We start from the raw sequence: 23,913 nt of genomic DNA, 5'->3' as shown, positions 1-23,913 counted from the left end.
CATAATCCGTACTCTCTAAACCAGGCAGCATCCTGGTAAATCTCCTCTGAATCCTTTCCAATGTTTCCACATCCTTCCTATAGTGAGGCGACCAGAACTGGACACAGTACTCCAAGCGTGGCCTAACTAGAGTTTTATAGAGCTGCATCATTACATCGCGTCTCTTAAACTCTATCCCTCAACTTATGAAAGCAAACACCCCATAAGCCTTCTTAACTACCCTATCTACCTGTGAGGCAACTTTCAGGGATCTGTTGACATGTACCCCCAGATCCCTCCGCTCCTCCACACTACCAAGTATCCTGCCATTTACTTTGTACTCTGCCTTGGAGTTTGTCCTTCCAAAGTGTACCACCTCACACTTCTCCAGGTTGAACTCCATCTGCCACTTCTCAGCCCACTTCTGCATGCTTTAAATATCTCTCTGGAATCATCGACAATCCTTTAGACTATCTACAACACCACCAACCTTTGTGTCTTTGTGTCACGGTGAGTCAATTGGGTCTCCTACATGTGGTTCCTATCTATGGGGAAAGGCATATATGTACCATGTCAGATCATTGTGTGAATAAGACAAGTGCACATACAGCCAATTGATTTCAAGGTGAATCAATTGGGCCTCCTACAAGCAGGAGGCACTCTCTTTTGGGCTTGGGTTTTCAAGTGCGCATGTCTTTAGTCTCACTGGGCCGTATTCGATGCTCACACACTGTTGCCCAGTGAGTACAATTACTGACATAATTCTAAAAATACCAAGCTGTTGCTGTTCTTGCTCCACACAATGTATAACAGGCGCTGTCCTGGATTGACCATATTGGGGGAACCTTGCCTTGAATTCTCTATTACAAAAGCACCGGCAGGTTTTCCATGCTGACACTTTGGGTCAATGCCATGGTCCGGCAGCCAAGTTCAAGTTTGAGGAGAAATGCTGGCTAAAGTTGTACAGGCCTATTCAGTGTCAAATGCAGTGGGCCCAAAGGTAGAAGAGGAGTTTGATGAACTACTGAGAGCGGATGTGATGCAATTGTAGAACTTAGGGAGCTTGTCAAGACAAATGATATTAGAAACCTGACAACGGCTCCATTTTACACAGTATCAAATGGCCTGTCAGAAACAAGCAGTATAAATGGTGAGACAAGACCTTTCCAAACAAACTCCTGGTGACTTGATGAGATTGAACAGGTTCCTTTTCCATTGCCGGGTTATCCCAAACACACTAACGCCGATATGGTCACAGGGAGAATGTACAAACTCCAACACTGGCAATTGAACCCCGATCACTGACACTGTAAAGGCCCTAAGCTATTATAGTGCTTCTATGCTACATGCTATGTCTGCAGCACTTTGTATGTTGACATGCATGCTTTTCCAATTTCTGATACAGGAAGGGAGAACAAAAGGGAAGACCTTTATAGTTTCAGTAGTAGAAAAGATTGAATGACACATTATGTAGTGTGGTACAACGATTATGGTGATCACAATGCAATTTCCTCTACAGTGGGGTGGAGGGAATATCGATTGGCTGATGACTAGAATAGCAGGTTATCTGCAATTGCAGGCAATCAGCACTATGTCAGTTTGCAAGATGACAGCATGATCCTTTAGTCCACATCACTTCATGTGGAACTGAATGAAACAGAGCAGGAGTGCAGAAGAAATTAAACTGACAAGCATCTGGAAACTTGGGGATGAGGTCATTCCTGGGGTCTAAATTTGGATGTTCTACATCTCATCTTACAATCTGGCATATTGCGGATCTTGGGAATCAACATTGTAGGTGGTAGAGATCATGGCTTTTGGAGAGGCTAACAAAGAAAAAACTTGAATTGCATGCAGTGTTAAAAACAATCCGACTCCAACGACCACAGTAAAGTATTGACTGACCACCTGGGGATGTAGCTGGAGGAGGACTGTGCCAGGGCAGGATGGATCTTTATCAAAAGACACATCAGCCCCTCGGATGTGCATTCTGACAATGTAGAATACCCTCTACCGCAATAAGTCTGAATACAATAGTAAGTAACCTGCTACTGTACTTGTTATTTTGATGATAATGAATATGTCCATTTGTAAAAATGTCACCTTTGGTTTTGCTTTTTTTTTCTTTTCACCAGATCATTGATGCAACTCTGAAAGGAAATTGTTCTCGTTTCATGAACCACAGCTGTGAACCCAATTGTGAAACCCAGAAGGTGAGAGAGTAGAAACAGATAATATTTGATCACAGTTCCTCTTTTTCCCACCATTTTACACCCCTTCTCACCATCTCTCTGCCCATCCCTGACATTTCTGACTGCCACCAGAATTCCTGCACAAAGGCAGATATCCAGAACTACTTAGCTGTTCGTTGCAGCACATTTCCAGAAATGTGCTCTCAGGACTACTTCAGCAGAATGTGAACTTAATGTATTAGCCCAGCAGTTACGCCCACTGAACTTGCACCAAATGACACCCGGTGCAGCTTCAGCATTAAAGCTATTTGAATGATAAAGAGCAGCTGTTTATGAATTACTCAAATTTCAAGCAGTCTCCCCTTGTAAAATTTGCTTAAATGTTTTAAGTATTTAAACTTGTATATTTTTTAAATTATTACTTCATCGATCTTTAATAATTTTTGAATATTTTGGGATATTTCTGCATGTCACAGATGTTCGGAAGTATTTAGCGTTTGCTAAGTGTAGGGGTGGGCTTTTCTTTGCTGTTTTGTGGGCAGTGCCTGTTCTTCCGTGCCAGCGCGGTAGCATTATGTAATACCCTACACCTGGTAACATAACCCATTTACATGGATGGGACATCTCTCAAGATAGTTTCACAGAGCAATCACCATCAAATCAGAAAAATCAATGGATGTGCTTTCAAAGTACTACTTTAGATGGAAAATGGTCTGGGGTATCTTGAGGCAACACGAGTGAATCTGCAAATGCTGGAAATAAATAAAAAACACAAAATGCTGGCAGAACTCAGCAGGGCAGAGAGCATCTATGGGAGGAGGTAGTGACGACGGGTATCTTGAGCTGGCCAAAAACATATCTTTTAAATCATCTAGCAAGCTTCAGTTTTCAGGAATTTGCATTAACCAACAAAATTTTGGTCCTCCATTGTCCAGTACTTTCAGCACTAGCCACATTCTAAATAGATATCCATCTGCAACTAATTGTGATTAACAGGTTGATATTGAATAATAGACTGTGCTTAGGATGAGCCAAAGTGTACAAGTCTGAGGGTTTTACTTGATTAATGTTTGATATAATGTAAATATGCATGCAAATATCCCCTAGAGAGAGAAAGAAAAGGAAAGGAAAGAGGAACAAATAGGCTGAGTCATTATCACAGGGGGTTGACTGATGTAGACAGAAATTAAGTTACCATGAGTAGTACAATATTGAGTCCTAAAGGTGGCATTGTGCTCAGACACCTGGCATTTCAGGAAGTGGTTGCACAGTTCACATGTGCTTACTTCAATATATGGGAGACCACAATGTGAGACTAGATTGGAAAGTGTGCAAATGAATCACTTTCCTGTGAAACAAAAAGACTAGTGTTGACTTGCCTGTGTGTGCAAGGGAAAGTGCTGTAAGATGTGGGGTGGTGGGAAGATAAATACTAGGAGAAATACCTGGTGATGGAATCTCTTTGAAGATGTATGAAATTGCAAAGAATGATCTTTTGAATGAGGAGGCTGATGGTGTGGTCGGTGAGAATCAGTGGAACTCTATCCTTGTTCTGTCCTAGAGAAGAGTGGGTGAGGGCCGGTGTCTAGGCAATGAATGAGATGTTGTGAAGCACTTTATGTACAATGATAGAGAGAAAGCCAAAGTCCATGAGAAACGAAGGCATTTCAGAGCCATCTGTGCAAAAAGTCACGTCATTGAAGTAAATACAACAGAGATGGAGGAAGTGGATGAACAGAGTCGGGGCAGCACAAAGCTTACTCAAGGCAGCTGTGGGAGTCAGTAGCCAGGTAATCTCTTGAGAGCCAGGAAAAGGATCTAAGAGTTTGTCCAATTGAAGATGAGAGCAGGGTGGAAATCAGTAGCAGAAGTAATGAATTGATCAAGTTTTGCATGAGTACAGAAGGCAATGCCAATGCAGGCATCAGTGTGCAGAAAGAAAAGTTCTAGGGAAAACACCTGTTAAAGTTGCCTGTACCACACAAAGGCAGGTATAACTTGAGCCCAGACAAGTGCCTATTGCTACACTTTGATCTGCAGAAAGTGAGGTGGGTTTGAAGAAATTGTTCTTTGTAAGAGTAAGTTCATCCAGGCAAATGATTATATGTGGCAGTGGGAAAGTGGTTGGATTTCCGTTCAAGGAAAAAGTGGTGGACCCCATTCCACTGCTCAGAGTTTTCCCTTTCTCCAGGTAATTTTCCTTCTTTAACTTATTCTCTCCACATTCCTGTAAATCATTCTCGCTGCTCCTCCTCCCTTGCCACTGCCCCCACAGATTCTATCACTCCTATTCACATTAGGGCAATTTAGTAGTCAGTTAACCTCCTAACCATCTAGAATGTGAGAGGAAAGCAGACCAGAGGAAAACCATCTAGTTACAGGAAGGACATGCAAACTCAGCGCATACAGTACCCAACTTTGGAACGGAATACAGGACTTTTGGAGCAAAAAGTCTACTAGCTGACATACTGCCCTTACTCTGTCTTGCCAAACTGGATTAAAACTTAGCTGCAACAAATAGTGTTTTTTTCAGTCCATAGCTAATTTTGCTTTTGACAGACAGTCTCAGTCTAATGTTCCTCTGACAAGTGTGATGTAGCATTTCCTCCATGCTCTTCTGAGACATCAAAAAAGCTTAGTGGTTTTATCATCTTCAGTGGGAACTGAACTCAAACCTAGACAAGGATGTCAGTGTGAAACAAACAAGGTGCTGGAGGAACTTGGTGGTTCAAGCATCGTCAATGGAGGGAAATGTCAGTAGAGCCTAGCTGATTTTCTTGACATGAAAATGCATCTTTTTAGAAAGAAGCTGTGAATTTGCACTTCTTCTTTTTAGTGGACAGTGAATGGGCAACTTCGAGTTGGATTTTTCACAACCAAGACAGTTCCAGCTGGAACAGAGCTAACCTTTGATTACCAGTTTCAGCGATATGGGTAAGCTTCTTCATTGAGCTGTTTCCATAGTTGATCTGCCTATGTTTTCCTCTGTTTGTACGGTGGTCTTCAATACTGTGTCTTGTATCAAATGTATAAATATGCTGTACCAGTGCTGTAATCTGGACTCTGCAGTGTGCACTATCCACTGTATGCATATGAGCAACATGACTCGATAGAAGTTGTGAAGGGAACTATTTGCCTGCACTCTGCTGCCTCCTTACTGCTCCTTTTGCTGCTTGTTTCATTGGTTCACTCTGCTTCTGCCCACTCCCTCAGCTGCTGTTTGTTTCTCCTTGTTACTGTTCATTACGTCACAAGTGCTCGCTTCCACCAATCAAACCCGCTCTACCATTTCCCTACCATATTGTTATGCAGTGAGAGGCCTGGGCACCAGATTTGTACAGTGATAAACTTGACAGCCCCATGTCCACCTGTACAATCCAGCTGGGTCTTGATCAGGATATAGACCTGAACCTTGATTGGGACTCAGGATCTGATGATAAGACTAGACCCTTCATTGTTCCTGTGTATTTTATCACTCGATCTTTGATCCTGGATCCAGAACAGTTGGGGGCTGAAGTTGGGATGGCGCCAGGTGGGGGTTCTTTGGCTGCATTCTTTACAGCAGAAGTAGTCATTTCCTTTAATGATATTACTGGCCATTCCTGTATTGGTTCTTGGGCTTCCCAGGGACCACTGTATTGGTGCAACCATGTCTAAACAACACTCAGCTGACCAAGCTGTGATACTACCGATTTTAATCTCCCTGAATGCAGGAAGGAAGCTCAAAAATGTTTCTGTGGATCAGCAAACTGTCGTGGATACTTGGGTGGTGAAAACCGGGTCAGCATTCGGGCAGCCGGAGGGAAGGTTAAGCTAAAGGACAAGGACCGATCTCGAAAGAAAGACTCTGTACGTATTACCTGAAACCCATCTGTGATATGTGTTGATCCGTGTTTCCTGTAGTTGGGGAAAGCTCAGTCTCAGAATACAGGGATGTCCCTTTAGAGCGGAAATGAGGAACTTTAGCTTTGATGGTGGTGAATCTATGGAATTTATTGCCACAGGCAGTTTTGGAGGCCAAATATATTTAAAGCGGAGGTCAATAGGCTTTTGATTAGTAAGGATGTCAAAGGTTACAGGGAGAAAACATGAAAGTGGGGTTGAATGGGATAATAAATCAGCCAAGATGGAATGGCAGAGCAGACTCAAAGAGTTGAATGGCTTCATTCTGCTCCTCTGTCTTAAAGACTTAGGGTATGTTTGCTGAATTCTAGTTTCCATGTGTCTCTACAAATAATGCTTGACATTAAAATGCTCTCCGAAATGGCTAGCAAAATCACTCAGTTCAAGGGTGATTAGAAATAAGCAGGAAATGCTAGCCTTCCCAGTCAAGCCATTATCAAAAAAACTAAATAACAAAAGTCATCCTACTCACTTCTCTTAAAGTTGCCACTGTGTCCAGGCCCAGGAGTACATGTTCCATGGAGCTTGATACCTGTGTTAATCTCACAAGTTTAATTTTTATCAACTTGTACAAATGAATGGGCTCTTCAACCATAGTCAAGAGATCACACCCTCAATACAGAAGTGTTGCAATTAATCAAGAGAGTGGGAAGTAGCAATTCAAATCTTACCAGAGCAATTTGAAAATTTAAATTTGGCTTCTCAGATTGTAATGGTCCATATTGTAGAATTCCATATACTTTCCTGACAACAATTGATGTGGTTTCATGTCACAGTGCAGGATTTATGGGTTGGGATATTCTTACTTCAACCTGTGGAGGCACGGGATAAATGTTTACTTTTAGCTGACGTGAGTGCCTGAGAAATTCAGGAGGGGATGGAAACTGACACTGGCCCCTTTTAACTGCAGCAATATCGTTTGACCAGCTAGTTTAAAGCCCTCTTCCCTCTTGATTGTCAGGTGGATGAAGAACTAGAGGCCTTCCTGGAAAATGGCGATGGCCTGTGTGATTCAGACCAAGTGCTCAGTTTAACCCGGTTGATGGTCCGCATAGAGACCATAGAGCAGAAGTTGACCTGCCTCAAGATCATACAGGTAATGACTCGATCCCAGATCAATGGGTGGGGATAGTGTGAGAGTCTGGTTTGGGGAGAAACGCCATTGCAACTGAAGATAAAATTTAAACTTGGTGTTATTGCGGGGGTGGGGGGGTGGCAGGGTTGGTCACTGGCTACCCCATTATGTGCATTGTGGATTAATTATGTATCTGGATAGCTTTGACACATCAGTACATCAATGTTATCTAGCCAACCTAAACTTGACATTTTGTGACAAAACCATTTGGAGACCGATCCCCTGTGTGTGACCCAAAATGGTTGGGCCAGTCACGTAAATAACTGTGGCCAAATGATCAGGTCAGAGGCTGTGAATGTCTCTTAATGCCCCAAAGGCCTTTCCATTATCCACAAGGCACAAGTCAGCAGAGCGATTGAGTACTCTCCAGTTCCTTGGATGAGTGTGGCTCTCAAGAGGTTCAACACCATCCAGGACAAAGCAAAGTGCTTGATTGACACCCAGTCAACCACTCTAAATATTCATTCATTCCACCATTTCGCCATTGGTGTGATGAGTACCATGTGCAAAATGCACTGCAGTCATTCATCCAGGTATTCTGGCAGCGCCTCAGAAGTGGCATGTACCAGCAAAATGTTTAAGGGCAGCAGGAAAGATCACCTCCTGTACGTTCCCTTCCAATAAATGATGGTCTTTCCAGTAAAGCTTATAATCCGGAAAATGAATTTATTTAGTAATTCTGAGAGTAGTGTTTCAAGCCCTACAAGCATTTTGGGAACTTAATTCAGAAGAACTAAAATCAGTAAAAGTGACTACAAAGCCATTGCATTAATTTAGTCCCCACTGGCACTGGTGTACTTTAGCAAAGGACATCTGCTCGCCTTGTCTATTTTAAGTCAAATGATTGTCTGTCAGTTGTTCCTTGAAGTGTGCGATAAGACGGACAGTTACATCAGACTGAAGCCAGCAATTCAAGAGCACTTGGACCTTCCTACCTAACAATATCTCAGAAAATTCAGTACACAGATCACAGAGGATCAAGAAAATTTACAATTGCTCTCTTGGGGTGACTGGGGAAGAGCAGTGTCAGTTGGTCATATCAATGATGCCCAAGTCCAAAAGAACAATCTTGATTTTAGAAAGAGAGCAGCACTAAGAAGAAGTTGTTATTTGAAATGAAAAGTTCTCTTAAAGCAGTATTAACATTTATTTACTTTTCAGAACACGCATTCGCAGAGTTGCCTGAAGTCCTTTCTGGAGTATCATGGATTGTCTCTGCTGTGGATCTGGATGACAGAGCTTGGTGATAGCCGAGGGAATTCCAGCAATAGTATTAAGCTTCAAACTGAAGTATGTTATGTCAAGGTGTCTTGTGTTCCTGCAGGGATTGTTGAGAGTGTAGTTATTTGAATATGGGATTGAGTTAGTCCTGCAGTACTCAGCTTTCACAGTGGATGGAGCTCAAGCATCAGTACTGTGGAGAGTGTAAAGGACAATCAGTAGTTGAATGGTATGAGCTTTTCCCAATAGGATTTAAACATGTACATGTATCCTAGTGCTGGAAAACTGAACACTTGGTAATGACAATTTAATGATCAATGTTTCTATAACTTCACATTCTTCCATTAAGATAGCAGGACTTGCAGACTTACTCACAGTCAGCAGGATGCAAAATGTATTATTGGAGCCAATAGAATACTTAGCTAAGGGTTTAACAGATTTCACCAGCCCTTCCTTTGAACAGGGTCTACTAGCAATCACCACATTTCTTAGCAGATGTCAAACCAAAGTTCAGAACTAGAAATGTTGACATAGTCCTAGACTATGTTAGGTGGAGATTGACTGTATAATTTCTGAGGTGAGAATATTGCTGTGTAGTTGAAGTCTTACTCGCGTGATTGCATTGAAAATACTGAGTAAAATCCAGCTAGTCTGCTTCATCAAAGAAATCAATAGATTGCTAGATATGGGTTGGTGCAAGAAAGTGCTTTTGAAGTAAGTGTTTTGCCATGGGCTTATAAAATGGCTAAATTGAATTATCTAAGCTTTCAATTTCTTATGTTCTTAAAAACCTGGATGTATTTCATTGAAATCATAAAAACATAAGAAATAAGAGCTGGAGTTAGCCATTTGGTCCATTGAGCCTGCTCTGCCATTCAATAAGATCATGGCTGATCTGACCATGGACTTATCTCCACCTACTTGCCCTTTCCCCATAACCCTTAATTCCTTTACCATGCAAAAACGTATCCAACATTGTCTTAAATATACTTACTGAGGAGCCTCCACTGCTTCAATGGGTAGAGAATCCCACAGATTCACCACTCTTTGGGAAAAGCATTTCCTCCTCATCTCTGTCCTAAATTTACTCTCCTGAATCTTGAGGCTATGTCCCCTAGTTCTGATCTCACCTACCAGTAGAAGCAACATTTCTGCCTCTATCTTATCTATCCCTTTCATAATTTTATATGTTTCTATAAGATCTCCTCTCATCCTTCTAAATTCCAGCAAGTACAGTCACCGGCAACCTAATCTCTCCTCATAGTCTATCTCCCTCATTTCTGGAATCAACCTGATGAACCTCTCCTGCACCACCTCCAAAGCCAGTAAATCCTTCCTCAAGTAAGGAGACCAGAACTGCACTCAGTACTGTAGATACAGCATCACCAGTACCCTGTACAGTTGCAGCATAACCTCACTGCTCTTAAATTCAATCGCTCAAGCAGTGAAGGCCAACATTCCACTTGCCTTCTTGATAGCCTGCTGCACCTGCAATCCAACCTTTTGCCATTCATGCACAATCACTCCCAAGTCCTTCTGCACAGCAGCTTTCTGCAATCTTTTACTATTTAAATGATAATCTGATTTTCAATTTTTCCTTCCAAACTGGATGACCTGGTATTTACCAACATTGCACTCTATCTGCTAGACCCTTGCCCACTCACATAACCCATCTATTTCTCTCTGCAGACTCTCTGGATCCTCTGCACAGTTTGCTTTTCCACTTAGTTTTCCTCTACATCTAACTAGTGTTCTGGATTGGTTTGATAGGAAAATAAAGTGTCACAGTTACTGTGGACTATTTGATAGAACTGTATAGAGGGAGCTTCAGTTGTTACTGTGCTGCAGCTTGTGAATGGTACCCTGAGAATGGAACTTTACTCAAACTAAATTAAAATATAGCTTTGTGAGACAGTGTTAAGTGTGTCTTTGAAACCTAAAGAGTGGTGATAAGACAAGAAACAATGAGAGTGAGATAAGATGAATATTGCTGTATATTTTCTACTTCAATTGCAAAAAAACTGTTCTTCTACTTGGGAAACTGACAGTCATAGAGTCTCACAAAAGGAAAGTGGGGAGTAAGATCAGTGGGGGCAAAGTTATGCTGCAAACCTTGGGCCAGAGCGCAGGTTCCAGGAAAGTTGGAATAAGTAGGAGAGAAGATGAAGCAAATAATGTCATACAGGATTTTGGAAATGGGAGGCCGTAAGTTAAGCAATTTGTAAAGAATGAGTGAATTGCAGAGAGGAAGTAGCCATGATTTGAATTGTGAATCATTTCTTTTTACAGATCATGAAGACTCTAGAGCTGTTACCAATTCCCACAAAGAACATGCTCGAGGAAAGTAAGCTCCTGCCCATCATTCAGCGTTGGGCCCAGTCAAAGGCATCGGTTCCCCAGGTCAGTGAGGCAGATGGTTATTCAAGCGAAAACACCTCCCGTGCACAAACACCACTGAATACCCAGGATCCTGGGCTGAAGCAGAGTGGCGAAGGCGATAGTGACACTCCAAAAAAGCTGGTGATGCGGAGGCTGAAGATCATGAGCGAGAACAGCATGGACAGTGGATTGTCGGACACAAGCAAAGCCTCTGATGGAGAGATTGAGCTCAAAGAGGCGAAGGATGAGGTAATCACAACAGTTGAGCCATCGCCGTGTCTTCCTACAGATGAGGAGGAGATTCAGAGTGAGGTGCCAGGGGATGAGGCAGATCCCCAAGATTCCCAGGATCCCACATTGAAAACAGCCAACGGAACAAAGCTGGATGATGGAGCCTTGGTGGAGACTCCATCACAGGATGAAGAGGAAGGTGTGTCAGATGTAGAGAGTGAACGGAGCCAGGAACCGTCCTGCAAAATTGAAGATGTAAGCGAGCTGGCAATGAAGTTACTCGATGTCTGGAAAGACCTGAAGGTGGGTGTTGGCATGTATCTGTGAGAGGGCATATTCTGCATGAGAGGTGGGAGAAGTTGAAACAAATGTTTGGAAATAGTGAATGAGTGAAGTGGTCAGTGGGTTCACTTGGGAGATCATTGCATTCACATCAAGGGCATATTTGCTAGGTTGTATAATTTAAAGCATGTAAGGAAAGAAGCTTTTGACCTCTGGAGTTCCTAATGCTCTAAGTGATCAAGTTTTCAGATCATTTCTGGTTGGGAGTAGTCTATGGCCACAGAACCATTAGTTTGATGTCTCATCCTATTATTCAGCTGCATGCCATAGATCTCAATGCTCTCATTTGAAGAAGGTTGGGTGAAGTTTTTCCAATGACATAGCCAACCATTATCCCTCAAACAAAACTTTGAGCAATTATTTTTTAGTCTGCACAAAATAATAGTCATTCTTTATGACACTGTTCACGCAAGGACACAAAACTGGAGCAGAAGAGGCTAACCTGACTTGCCTTTCAACATGATCCACACCAGGTCATGGCTCCTCTCCTGTGCCAAATCCTCATGCCCCTGCATTTCCCAGAATTTCTGAAGTTTATCTAACAAATATCTCCAGTAATCTAGCTCTAACCTTTCGGGGCAGAAAAATTACAGAGATTCACCACCTTCTGCAAGAGATTCCTATGTGTTTCTGTTTGAAATGACCAAGGAGATATGTTTATCTTGTAACTATGTCTATTCATTCAATACTCTCATGACTGGAATGACATCTCCCATGTCATTCCCCCCCCCCCCCCCCCCCACCGTATGTTTCAATAACGTCATCCTTCAGTCTTCTAGCTAAACAATATAGGGCCCAGTGACTCATGACAAAACAACCCTCTCGTGCTAGAACAGTCTGAGTGCATCTCCTCTGAATTACCTCCAGCATTAGTATATCCTTCCTTAAATAAAGGGAGCAAGACTGCCCACAGCACTCCAGGTATGACTTCACCAACAGCCTGTACAGTGTTGGTTGTAATTTCAGCCAAACCCCTTGCAATAAAGCCATATACAGGTTTCCCCCGCTATCCAAAGGTAGAGCATTCCTATGAAACCATTTGTAAGCCAAAATGTCATAAAGCAAGGAAGCAATTACCATTAATTTATCTGAGAAAAATTTTTGAGCATTCCCAGACCCAAAAAATAACCTATCAAATCATACCAAATAACACATATAACCTAAAATAATATGAACATATAGTAAAAGCAGGAATTATATGATAAATATACAGCCTATATAGAATAGAAATATTGTGTGTACGGTGTAGTTTCACTTATCAGAATGGGGAAGACAACGAGCCAAAATCAATTTGGAGAAAAAAAAAATCAGCACGTACGCACGTACACGCACACGCACACAACTGCCCGCACTAGGCTTCACAGTCATGGTAGTCTTTCTCGGGGTAGGCACATGTATAAAGCAGGCGTCTTTTTTTGTAAAAGTGAAAATCCTGTTTGGTTAGCGAAAATAGATACTAATGTAGGTCTTTCATAACAGCGAGCTGTCATAAAGCGAATGCTCGAAAAATGGGGGCCACCTGTATGCCCTTTGCCTTCTACTTACATGCTACACCTGCCTGCTAATTTTCTGTGATTTGTGCACAAGAGCACCAGTATTTCATTTGCAATTATTCTCTATTTTGATAATAGTTAGTCTTTTGATGTCCCCAAATGGAAGTGCATAACTTCACACTTCCTGCAGTCTATGTTCACTACCACATATTTCATGTCCTCAGCAAATTTAAATACCTTACAAATCCTTCAAAAAATAGTAAATAATTGCAAACCAAAAAAGATCTTTGGGGCAGTCCACTAGGTACACTCAATAAGCATGAAGACCCATTTATATATTACAGCTCTTCGTCTTCAATAACCAGTCTTCAATTCCAATACTTTGAGCATACCAGCCTTTTACATGACTGGAAACTGGCTGGCGTTGAATTACTTTAAGATATGTCAGTTTATCATCAATGATTGTTTCTAACAGTGCAATCTTTGTTGATCAGGAGGTGTATCGAATTCCCAAGAAGGACCGAACACAAACAGAACGAGAAAGTATCGGTGCGTATAAGCATTGGGGAATTCCTGAGGAGGGTGTAAAATGGAGGGGAGAGTGAAAAAATGGAAGGCATCTTACTCGCTTAGAAATTAAATCTTTTTTTGCAGTTAAACTTCAAATATATTTGCATTTCTTTTTTTTTTTGGCTTCGCATTACACTTGAAGTGTAGAATCTTGTACAATTTGAGCCTTGTGTTTCCCTTAATCGCTGTTCCAAGCGGAATAGATAAGAATGAGAATGGAGCTGAGGAAAAATATTTTCACCCAAAGAGCAGCATGGTTTACTGTATGAAAATGTGGGGTGGGGGAATTTTCCAATGTATTTATAAGTCCCACAACTCCTAAAATTGACTTAAAAATTATGGACCAAGATGGCTGAATAGACTAACTAGCGGGTGATTTGCCAGGGGCAGGATATCCTTTTGTGATCCATAAAGTCTATTGATTCTTTTAGAGGAATGGGTTAACATCATCACAGAAATAGAACATGATTGCTGGGTCAATGCCGTGGCAGGAGGGGACATTGGATCGTCACAAATTAAATAAGAAAAAAATAGGTACCGAATTTGAAAGTGGTACCTTCAGTAACTGTGGAGAGAAGAGAAGGGCTGGCCATTGCTTGACTTAAGGGAATGGGAGTGAATTTTTGAGGTGAAGCAATGATGGTGCTTTCAAGAGGAACACAATGTCTTGTTACCTCATCCAGAATAGAAAAGGAGCTATTGGCATGAGTAGACCAGGAGGTGAGTTTCATGGAAATGTAATAGATAAAGAGAAAATAATGCTGGGAGAATGAGGCAGTTTGATTTGATATGGGAAATATCAAAGAGCTGGGTGGGTGGCCACTTGATAGCTAAGATTTTCATGATGAACTCTTGTCAGGATTTGTCCAGACTGGATCTAACAGACGATATAACACACTCACATGCCAAAACACTTCAGGATGGGAGATGGAGACAGCAGTTTTGGGAGGAGTAAGGAGGGTGATGGAGTGGTTGCGCAAGTCAACAGCTGTAGAGGTATAATGATGAGGTTTGAGGTCTAAATGGTATTGCATTTCAAATCATTTTCGGAAGACTTGGCAGAAGCACTTGTGAACAGAGTTTGTAAGTTCTTCAGATCTCCTGCCTTTCAAACCAAAAAAAGTCTCATGGAACATGTGCTTGATACAAAAAAAATCTGAAAAGTAGATGTTAAGATCTTAGTCCACTCTGACAGTTCACTTGAAATCAAATATTTTTTAAAAATGTTCCCTCAGATTATGGGTAACATTTTTGTTACCAATTTCTTGTTGCTCTGGGAAGTGGTGGTTCATTTCATAAAGCTATTGCAGAGAGCAGTTTTAAGAGATAGCCACCTCTGTTGAGCTAGACTTAATGTCAAGTCCATTCCTGCCCATAATACTTTACCACTCAGGGGTAAGAGAAGGGTTACCTTTTTGTACTTCATTACCAATAACTACTCCTTTAGTACCCATGTGGAATGATCTGTAGGCATTGGGTTCAGAAGGGAGACTTGATATCAAAGCAGCACCAGTCCTTGTCCTGACCTGCTTTTATGCCAGCCAGGCTGGAAACCAATAGATTTGATGTTGTTTGTGTTTTTTGTTAAGGAGAACATAGAAACAAAATTAATCTGAAGATCTATTTACGAGGGGTGATTGATAAGTTTGTAGCCTAAGGTAGAATGGGTCAATTTTAGAAAACTGTAGCACATTTATTTTCCAACATAGTCCCCTCCTATGTTTACACACTTAGTCCAGCAGTCATGGAGCATACAGATCTTGGACCTCCAGAAAGTGTCCACAGACGGGTGATTGATAAGTTTATGGCCTAAAGTAGAAGGAGATGAATTATACAGCTCTCTTTACATGCACATGCAGGTTAACTCTTTGAGTGATTATGCAGAAAGTTTGAAGCTGATAACTCATCTCCTTCTACCTTAGGCCATGAACTTATCAATCACCCCAATGAGTTATTAATGATTCTGCATAATCACTCAGTTGACCTGCATGTGCATGTAACAAGAGCTGTATAACTCATCCATCTCCTTCTACCTTAGGCCACAAACTTATCGATCACCCCTGCTGTGGACACTGTCTGGAGGTCCAAGATCTGTATGCTCCACGACTGCTGGACTAAGTGTGTAAATGTAGGAGGGGACTATGTTGGAAAATAAATGTGCTAGGTTTTCTAAAATTGACTCCTTCTACCCTAGGCCATGAATTTATCAATCACACCTTGTACTGTCAATTTGCCTATTGATTTAATCCCATGTTAAAATGGTAGAAGATGCTGAAGTTCTGCTCACATACTTATTTTTCAGAGCGAAGCAGGGAGGGGACATCACAAAAGGATGTTTCTCAGGTTCCAAAAACTCCAGTGAACCTGGGCAAAGAGAAGGATGCGGACAAATCTCTCAGCAAAGATCGGAAGAAACGCAGGCCAACGACCTCCCCTCCTCCCTCTGCCTATGAGAGAGAAGGACTGAAGCGATCCGTTCCAGATGAAAGGCAAGCTCCTTTTCTTTTTCCTTAAACCTTAGATGAGCACTTGCCACCAGCTATTTAATTGTAATGTTTCACAGCAGAATGTATAATTGGCCTTGTCAAGTATTTTGATATGAATTCTTGTTTTTTTTAAAGAAAGGAAACAGGAAATGTGTATCATGTGGACTTGCATTTGTATAGTGCTCTTCAAGCTTTTACAACAAATGTAGTGGTGACAATTGTATGGAAGATGGAATCAATTTGCACACTGCAAGCTGCAGTGACATAGTAGCTACATAATCCTCTCAGTGATGCTGGTTGATAGAAAATTGTTGGTCAAGATGCCATTGAGGACTGGCCGGCCTTTAATCAATTAGTGTCATGGGATTTCAAAATAAAAAAGAAGATTGGTAGCTGAGGTTGGCTGTGGGTAGAATTATTTGCTGAGCCTGGAAGTTAGGTCATAAATGTTTTGTCATCAGTCAAGGTGACATCATTGGTGTGCAATTGAATGTTGTTCTTGCCAAATGCTTGCATTTATATGGTCTGACTCATTATTCTGATTAGTTGGGTATCACATTGATCGCTAGTCTCCACTGGGTCCCAGCCAGCCGGGTTGCTGGCCCGTATCCTTGGTTATCGGTTGTTGTAAGCATTGGTTCAACCCTTGGTCTGAATCCACAGGCGCACAGGTTCATAGATTGTGAAAACTATCCACAAGACTACATGATCATCAGTTAGTCATAAGAAGACATAATCCTCTGTCTCTCATCTCAGTAGATGAAGACCAAGAAGGAGACAAGTTTGTCTGGGAAATTACAAAAATTCTGGCAGAAGCACAAAACAAGAGATCAAGAGAATTCTTAGAAGCCTTATTCTTAACGGAAGACTCTTATTAGCAAGAATATTGAACTAGACACAATTTACGAGCCTAAGTGTTTTGAGATCGGGGCCAAGGGTTGAACCATGGATACCCAAGGAAACACCACACACAATGATCGACATCCAGGAATACAGACCAGCAGAGATCACTCAGCTGTGTGGTTGGCAAGGACCCAGCTGAGACTAGAGGCCAGCGCAACAGCCAACCAATGAGAACGATGACTCGGAACAATATAAACGCGAGCACTTTGCAGGAAAAACAACTAATTGCACTCTGATGATGTCACCAAGATTGGTGACAAACTGTTTGCACCTAACCCTACAAATAATGGGATTTTTTTTGCATTGCCTGAGAGGTCAAACTGGATCTTGGCTTTATGTTGTATCAGAGGTGACACTCCTAACTGTATAACATTCCCTCAATAGTACTGAACTGTTCAGTTGGAATCAGTGCTCAAGTTGCTCTGGCTGGGCAGATTTACTGAAGCGCTGACCATGTTTCAACCACATTTCTACTACTTTAAAGTTCTTCATTGGCTGTAAAACCATCGGGGACATCTTAAGGTTGTGAAAAGTATATTTATATATATATTGTCAATTGTGATAGTGTGTTGTTTGTTGCATTGATCTGACAGCTTGAGAGAAATGAAATAAAATTCCACAAGAGAAAAATAATTAAGTAATTCTTGGATTTTGAAGATAAACTGGATTTATTGACCACCCCTGTCTGGTTGCAAGTAGCTTTCTGAACCACTGTAATACTGGAGGAGCTATCACTGTGCTACTTTGGGTCCAAGATTTTGACTGTGTATGAAGAAGGTTGAAGTTGGGATGGTGGGTTCTTGGAGTAGAGCTGGCATTTGATGGTGTTCCCATTTGCCACTGCCTTGTCCTTCCAGGTAATGGAGGGCACAGGTTTTAAAAATGCCATCAAGGCATTGTGATTTGGTATGTACGTTTGTGATGCTGAATTAAATCAATCCAGTAACATGAGAAACAGGAATAAGAGTCTGCTCGTTGACACTTCAAACTTCTTCCTCTGTTTAGTAATATGATAGTTGATTCAGTTTTCACTGCAATACCACCTTTTTGTCTGTCCCCATCCTGCACACCCCCTAGGTGTGCTTTTGGTAGCACATTTGTAAAATTTTATCAAAACTGCCCCATTTTTACACTCCATACTCCTCACAAAAAGCACTAAAATTTCATTACCTCTCTTGATTCCTTTCTCTAACTGCATGCCAACTTTCACTGTTTTGTATACTGGGACCCTAGTTTCCAACTATGTTTTGTAGTCTCACTAGATTTAACATAAGAGCTGGAGTATTCCAAGCATTCATTGTACTCATGTTAGATTTTCATTACTGATGCCTTTTTCCGATGCTATTCCCATTTTCCGTCTCTTGATATCCAGAAATTTATCAATTATTGTTTTGAATCTATGCAATGTCCAAACCTCCAGCATTTTCAAGACTTTGATTAGGCTGCTCCCTCAGGCACTCCCTGGTTTGCTCTTCTATCCCCTCTTACCACTCCCCATATTTTCCTGTGCAACAAGAGGAGAATGTCAAATTCTCCAACTGTTTTTTATCAGAACTTGCTTTTCTTTTTTGATTTGTATAGTCAAGCCTGCTGGGCATGTCCCACAGCCTATTATTAACATATTACAAGGCCAAAAAAAAAAACAATTCTCCAAGTGTGAGCTCACCAATATCTTTGATTAGCTGGGACTAAGTGAGATAATGGTGTAGTTAAAGAGCTATGAAGATCTGAGTTCTTATTTGTGTTCAGTTTTGGTCATCCTGTTACAGGATTGATGGGAAACTGGAAATTGGGCAGAAAGGGTTATTCAGTTATTGAGATACAGTGCCAAATAGGCTCTTGCAGACCTGCAAGTTGCACAGCCCAGCAACTCTCAATTTAACCTAGCCTAGTCACGGGACAATTTACAATGACCAATTAATCAATCAACTAGTACGACTGTGGTCTATGGGAGGAAACCGGAGCACCTGCAGGAAACCCATGTGGTCTCAGGGAGAATGTACAAGCTCTTTACAGACAAAAATGAACCCAGGTTACATGGATGTTGTCAGGTTGCTCAAGTCCCTTATTTAACTTGTGTCAGTGCAGTGCACTGTAGGACACAGCGGAGCTCTGAATCCACAGTGTTTCTGTTCTGTTGAGGGAAAATGATCACGATTGAAAGTAAAGTGGAAATAATAAAGCGATCGGAAAGAGGTGAAACGCCATTGGTCATTGGAAAAGCGTTAGGCTACAGTCGGTCAACGATCAGAACAATTTTAAGGGGTAAAGTGAGAATAATGGAACATGTGAAAGGCCCTGCCCCGACAAAAGCTATAATTATTACTGAGCAACGCAGTGGTTTAATTTTTGAAATACATATGTTTCTTAAGTGTTTTATATGCAACAGTGATGAGTTGGCATACAGGGTGGAGGTAGAGAGGCTTGTTAAATACTGTGAGAACAACAACATGAGTCTTAATGTGAAAATAACAGAAAAAAATAATTGTGGACTTCAGAAAGGCACAGGTCGACCATTCTATATTGCACATCAATAACTCTGCCAAGGGGAGAGTGAAGAGCACGGTGTTCCTTGGTGTGCACATAACGGACAATCTAACCTGGACCCATGCCACCTACTCACTAGTCAAGAAGACACAGCAGTATCTACTCTTTCAGACGAGATTAAGGCGTGCAAGGCTCCCTGCCCCCATTCTAATAACTTTCTACAGAAGCACCAATAAGAGTGTTCTGTCTGGCTGCATCATTGTGTGGTACAGAAGCTGCAAAGCATTGGACCACAAAACCCTACAAGGGGTAGTAAATGACACTGGGGTGTTCTCCGCACCCCCATTTGTGACAATAACCAGGACCGTTGTAAACAAAGGGCCCAAGACATTGTTAAGGATCCTTACCACCCACAATCTTTTTGATCCACCACCATCAGGAAGGAGGTACAACAGCATCAGGACAAGGACAGCCAGACTGAGTAACATAATCTTCCCTCAGGCTGTGAAACTGATGAATACCCTGCCACCACCAAGGTCTCGTCACTAGGGTAGTGAGCTGTTTGCTGTTTACCTGTGCTACGCACAATGTGCCTTCTGAATTTTATTAACATATTTATTGTAGTATTCTGTTTTATGCGCTGTGTGTCGTTAATATTTTGTGGGTGCACTGTAGTTTGGATGAATGTTGTTTCGTTTCATTTCGTATGCACAGTCGGGTGACAATAAACTTGAACTTTAGAAGTTTGTGGGCAAAGACTGGCAAGTGGGACTAGTTTGGCCAAAAGGCCTGCGTCTGTGCTGTCTGACGCAGACTCGATTTTCGCACTTTCCCCACCTTCCCTGCTACTGTAATGTAATTTGTCTTCTCTTTTGCAGTTTCAGGTCAGTTCTCAGATCTGAAATGTTAACCGTTTCTCTTTCTAAAGGTGCAGTCTAACCACCCGAATGCTGCAGCATTTTCTCATTTTTTTATTTCAGATTTCTGCAGTGTTTTTTCTTTCTTTTATTTTTGAAATGAGGCTCTCAAGTTCAGTCCTGGATGCAAAGAAATTTTGTTTTATTTGCCTATTAAAATTTTTTATTGAACTGTATACCGTTGTATTTTTATATTGAAAAGGTATGATGGTGCGACACCAGCTAAGAAGAAGAAAACCAGAAGTAAGCTTTCGACTGAAGAACGAAGGAAGCTCTTTGAGCAAGAGGTGGCTCAGAGGGAAGCCCAGAAACAGAACCTTTTCCTGGTACAGCAACAGCAGCAGATACAACCAATTTGTGTCAGCTCGCAGGTGCCTTATGACAGTGGAACCTATACCACCTCTCACCAGAACTTTGCCACGTACCCTCCAGGCTATCCTCTGCAGACTTACGTTGACCCAGTCAACCCCAACGCTGGCAAAGTACTCCTGCCAACACCGAATGTAGAGCCCATGTGCCCACCACAGATGAGCTATGAGCATCCACAGCCAATTCTAGGAGAATCCATGCCAACAGGACACCCTCCGGTCCAGCATCTGTCTCCCCAAATAGATGTCCAGGGCCAGCAGTACCTGACTCAGACTCCCAACGTTATTTCCCAGGATCCAAGTGTGGCGGTGATACAGGTGTCAGGCACTCAAGCAACAGGGCAGAGCTACGGGGTGTGGGATCCCAATCAGCAGACTCTAGCAGTTCACCAGCAGTACGCCAGTGGGCAATCACAGACACCAATTTATTATCAAGGACAGCCATGCCAGACCGTCTACAGCATTTCCTCTCCCTATGGACAAGCTACGCCGCAAATTGTCCAGGTACTGCCTTTTCCTTTCATATTTGTCAATCGTTGCTGGGAAGGGGAGGGATGTGTTAATGGAGTGATGTGGCAAACTTAAATGGATGTCGGTCCGTCTTTCAATGGTCTGCATATTTTCCTCTTTTTTTCTGTCCCATCCTCTAAATTCTTTCTTTGCTTGTTTCAGAGTTACACTCAGTCAAGTCCAGAATGCGCACAGGGGCAGCAGTGTTTCCTGACTCATCCACAGAGCTCTGGCACACAGCCAGCGACAGGAATGCTCGTGACATCATCAGCCCCATCTTACCAGCAGCCTGGGCAGCCACAGACTGTGCAGCAGGTACATTCCTGTGCCACAAGCAAAATATTGCAGATGCTGGAAAGCTAAGGTGAAAGCGGAAAATGACGGAAATGCTCAACAGTGCAGGTCGATCATTTTTCTGTGGAAAGGGTTTGATGACAGGTTATTGCCCTGAAATGTTAATTCTGTTTTTAATCTCTCCATGGACATGGCCTGATCTGCTGAATATTTCCAGAACTTGCTGCTTTCATTTCCTATTGCTGCACCAATTTGGTTTGTTATGTCAGCATCCTTCAGTTCCATCCTACTGCCTGCTCTTTCCTGTGTGAATCCTTTCGCTGTGCACCAATCTGACAGAGAATACCATACTTTGAACTATATTCAGAATTGCAGTTAGTATATAACTTTTGATAAGGTTCCCCATGCAAGGCTTATTGAGAAAGTAAGGAGGCATGGGATCCAAGGGGCATTGCTTTGTGGATCCAGAACTGGCTTGCCCACAGAAGGCAGAGTGGTTGTAGACGGATTATATTCTGCACGGAGGTCGGTGACCAGTGGGGTGTCTCAGGGATCTGTTCTGGGACCCCTACTCTTTGTGATTTTTATAAATGACCAGGATGAAGAATTGGGGGGATGGGTTAGTAAAGTTGCTGATGACACAAAAGTTGGAGGTGTGGATAGTGTGGAGGGCTGTCAGAGGTTACAGCGGGACATTGATAAGATGCAAAACCGGGCTAAGAAATGGCAAAATAGCAGATAGAGTTCAACCCAGATAAGTGTGAGGTGGTTCATTTTGGTAGGTCAGATATGATGGCAATATAGTATTAATGGTAAGACTCTTGGCAGTGCAGAGGATCAGAAGGATCTTGCGGTCTGAGTCCAGAGGACACTCAAAAGCTGCTGTGCAGGATGACTCTGTGGTTAAGAAAGCATAAGGTGCATTGGCCTTCATCAATCGTGGAATTGAGTTTAGGAGCCGAGGTAATGTTGCAGCTATATAGGACCCTGGTCAGACCTCACTTGGAGTACTGTGCTCAGTTCTGGTCACCTCACTGTAGGAAGGATGTGGGAACCATAGAAAGGGTGCAGAGGAGATTTACCAGGATGTTGCCTGAATTAGGGATCATGCCTTATGACATAGGTGTCAAAATCAAGGCCCACGGGCCATATCCGGCCCAGCGTACAATTATATCCCAATCCCAATCACAATTAATGTGAGATCATTTTAGATAGATCTATTATTTTAATTATTAATGGCCCAGCGATAGGAAGCCTATGATTGTAAGTTAATACCAATCATAAAAATAATGCTTGCTCAGCAGTCTTCTTCATAAGAAACGGAATTTGTGAACTCTTTGTAGTTATAGCAGAGACTGAGACACATGAGAACAGGCTGAAAAAACGGAGGCAATGAAAGCTGCGTTCGCATGCGCCCGACTGATCCGGCCCGCATGAAGCTGCATTTTGCCCAATCCGGCCCGTGACCTAAAATGAGTTTGACACCCCTGCCGTATGAGAATAGGTTGAGTGAACTCGGCCTTTTTTCCTTGGAGTGACAGAGGATGAGAGGTGACCTGATAGAGGTGTATAAGATGATGAGAGGCATTAATCGTGTGCATAGTCCCAGGGCTGAAATGGCTATCATGAGAGGGCACAGTTTTAAGGTGCTTGGAAGTAGATACAGAGGAGATATCAGGGTACGTTTTACACGGAGTGGTGAGTGTGTGGAATGGGCTGCCGGCAATGTGGTGGAGGCAGATGCAATAGGGTCTTTTAAGAGACTCCTGGACAGGTATATGGAGCTCAGAAAAGTAGAGGGCTATGGGTAACCCTAGGTAATTTCTAAGGTAAGGACATGATCAGCACAGCTTTGTGGGCCGAAGAGCCTGTTTTGTGCTGTAGGTTTTCTATGTTTCTATAACTTAATGTAGCATCTCTATCTTTGAAAATCACAGATTGAATTGCTACTTGCATCAATACTCCCACCTTGAAATGAGAATGGGTAAGGATTGATCTGGTTTCAAGCAGGTCAGTTGAATATCACAATTGATAGTCAGTTGGTTACTTGAATCTGATAGGTGACAGGAAACCATAAAAGCTACTTGTTAGCAGTATTAAAATGTTTAGAAAAAACAAACTCAACATGGTGAACTGTTGGACAAGTAATCCAACAAATTCTGAATCTAAAAAAAACTAATAATAAGTCAGCAACAGTTTTTAGAGCTACGACTATTCAAATACATGGAGATAGGCTCTCGATTCTAAGAATACACACGTATACACTCCTGTATACATGCATACTTCTATACACAGATGTGGTTCAACACAAATGCTTAAGTTAGGATCTGAACTGGGTGTTAGAGAATGAAATCTGGCAAGGGAGATTTTTGTCGCTCACTTGCTGTTAGGTTTTTTAAAGAAGTTTGGAAGGAGTGAAAGGTTAATCTCTCCAATCTTAATGTTTTCTTTGAAAATACAAATCTCAGTCCAACCATTGTCCTGATGTCTACATTTTACAGAT

The 23,913-nt window shown here is 42.0% G+C and overlaps 1 protein-coding gene across 3 annotated transcripts in view; it reads left to right on the top strand.

Moving 5' to 3' along the window:
* The window catches only part of setd2 (SET domain containing 2, histone lysine methyltransferase), a 114,260-nt gene that overhangs the window by 62,539 nt on the left and 27,808 nt on the right, over positions 1-23,913 (top strand). For all 3 annotated transcript variants that reach the window (XM_059973967.1, XM_059973961.1, XM_059973972.1), the window contains 10 exons: positions 2,115-2,192; positions 5,008-5,105; positions 5,885-6,020; positions 7,036-7,170; positions 8,371-8,499; positions 10,720-11,343; positions 13,370-13,424; positions 15,748-15,934; positions 20,441-21,110; positions 21,279-21,431. In XM_059973967.1, the coding sequence (XP_059829950.1) occupies positions 2,115-2,192; positions 5,008-5,105; positions 5,885-6,020; positions 7,036-7,170; positions 8,371-8,499; positions 10,720-11,343; positions 13,370-13,424; positions 15,748-15,934; positions 20,441-21,110; positions 21,279-21,431 (2,265 nt within the window). The remainder of the gene's footprint in view (positions 1-2,114; positions 2,193-5,007; positions 5,106-5,884; positions 6,021-7,035; positions 7,171-8,370; positions 8,500-10,719; positions 11,344-13,369; positions 13,425-15,747; positions 15,935-20,440; positions 21,111-21,278; positions 21,432-23,913) is intronic.

Source organism: Hypanus sabinus, chromosome 1 (assembly GCF_030144855.1).
Source record: "Hypanus sabinus isolate sHypSab1 chromosome 1, sHypSab1.hap1, whole genome shotgun sequence".
Lineage (NCBI taxonomy): Eukaryota > Metazoa > Chordata > Chondrichthyes > Myliobatiformes > Dasyatidae > Hypanus > Hypanus sabinus.
This window is presented reverse-complemented; position numbering and strand designations above follow the sequence as displayed.